Source organism: Colobus angolensis, unplaced genomic scaffold (genome assembly GCF_000951035.1).
Source record: "Colobus angolensis palliatus isolate OR3802 unplaced genomic scaffold, Cang.pa_1.0 Scaffold63, whole genome shotgun sequence".
In the NCBI taxonomy this organism is placed as follows: Eukaryota; Metazoa; Chordata; class Mammalia; order Primates; family Cercopithecidae; genus Colobus; species Colobus angolensis.
The window spans coordinates 3,693,385-3,694,444 of record NW_012119932.1 but is presented as its reverse complement, the minus strand read 5'-3'; the positions used below and the strand labels follow the sequence as shown (position 1 = coordinate 3,694,444).

Sequence of the window (1,060 nt, the reverse complement as noted above, 5' to 3'; positions counted from 1 at the left end):
CAAAAAAAAAAAAAAAAAGAAAGAAATTGGAATGGCACAAGGCAGAATGCTGATGAGATCGATAATATCCATGTATGGTTTTGTTTTACGTGTGATCGTGTGATGTCAGGTGAGGAAAATAAAACAACCCTCCTTGAACTTGGAGCTGTGGAACCTTTAACTAAGCTACTCACCCACGAAGATAAAATTGTAAGAAGAAATGCTACTATGATATTTGGAATCCTGGCTTCTAATAGTAAGTATCAACTTTAAAAAATAATCAAATAATCCCATGTAATGCATTATCATTCTTTTAAATTTAACATTAAGGAATTTGTTTCAATTTTATTTAAACTGACTTTAATGCTCACAAAAACGTTTTATCAGTATAATGCAGCAAATGTGTGATTTCATATTTTAAGGGATAATTTTAAAATAGGGAAAATATGTGCAAGCACATCCATGCAAAAACTCCTCTCAGAGTTGGTGATGTAGTCCTACAAGCTGAGATAGCAATCATTTTCTCTTGAAGTTTTTTTCTTTAGTGTAATGTAATTTGCCTGCCCACATGTATGTTACATTTCATATATATTTCTTAGTGAACAAAGCCTAAAGAGTTTTCATAAACTGATTTTTTTTGAAACTGCAAACTATATTTTACAAAAGATAATTTTAAATGTGCATTTACCAAGGTAGGCAGATCACTTGAGGTCAGGAGTTCGAGACCAGCCTGACCAACATGGTGAAACCCTGTCTCTACTAAAAATACAAAAATTAGCCAGGCATAGTGGTGGGTGCCTGTAATCCCAGCTACTCGGGAGGCTGAGGCAGGAGAATCACTTGAACTCAGGAGGTGGAGGTTGCAGTGAGCTGAGATCGCGCCACTGTACTCCAGCCTGGGCAACAGAGTGAGACTGTCTCAAAAGAATAAATTTTAAAAAGTGCATTTACTTCTTAGACCTATTACTTGCTTGGACTCATATATGTCATATTATTATTCTATTAATATATAATATATACTATGTAATATTAATCATGTGTACATGATTAACATTAATATGTGATTAATATCAAGAATACA

The 1,060-nt window shown here is 33.7% G+C and overlaps 1 protein-coding gene across 4 annotated transcripts in view; it reads left to right on the top strand.

Moving 5' to 3' along the window:
- Positions 1-1,060, top strand: part of ARMC3 (armadillo repeat containing 3) — a 126,287-nt gene that overhangs the window by 39,390 nt on the left and 85,837 nt on the right. For all 4 annotated transcript variants that reach the window (XM_011963844.1, XM_011963842.1, XM_011963841.1 and 1 more), the window contains one exon: positions 110-235. Coding sequence is in view for 3 of the 4 variants with exons in the window: in XM_011963842.1 (XP_011819232.1) it covers positions 110-235 (126 nt within the window). In the remaining variant the exon portion in view is untranslated. The remainder of the gene's footprint in view (positions 1-109; positions 236-1,060) is intronic.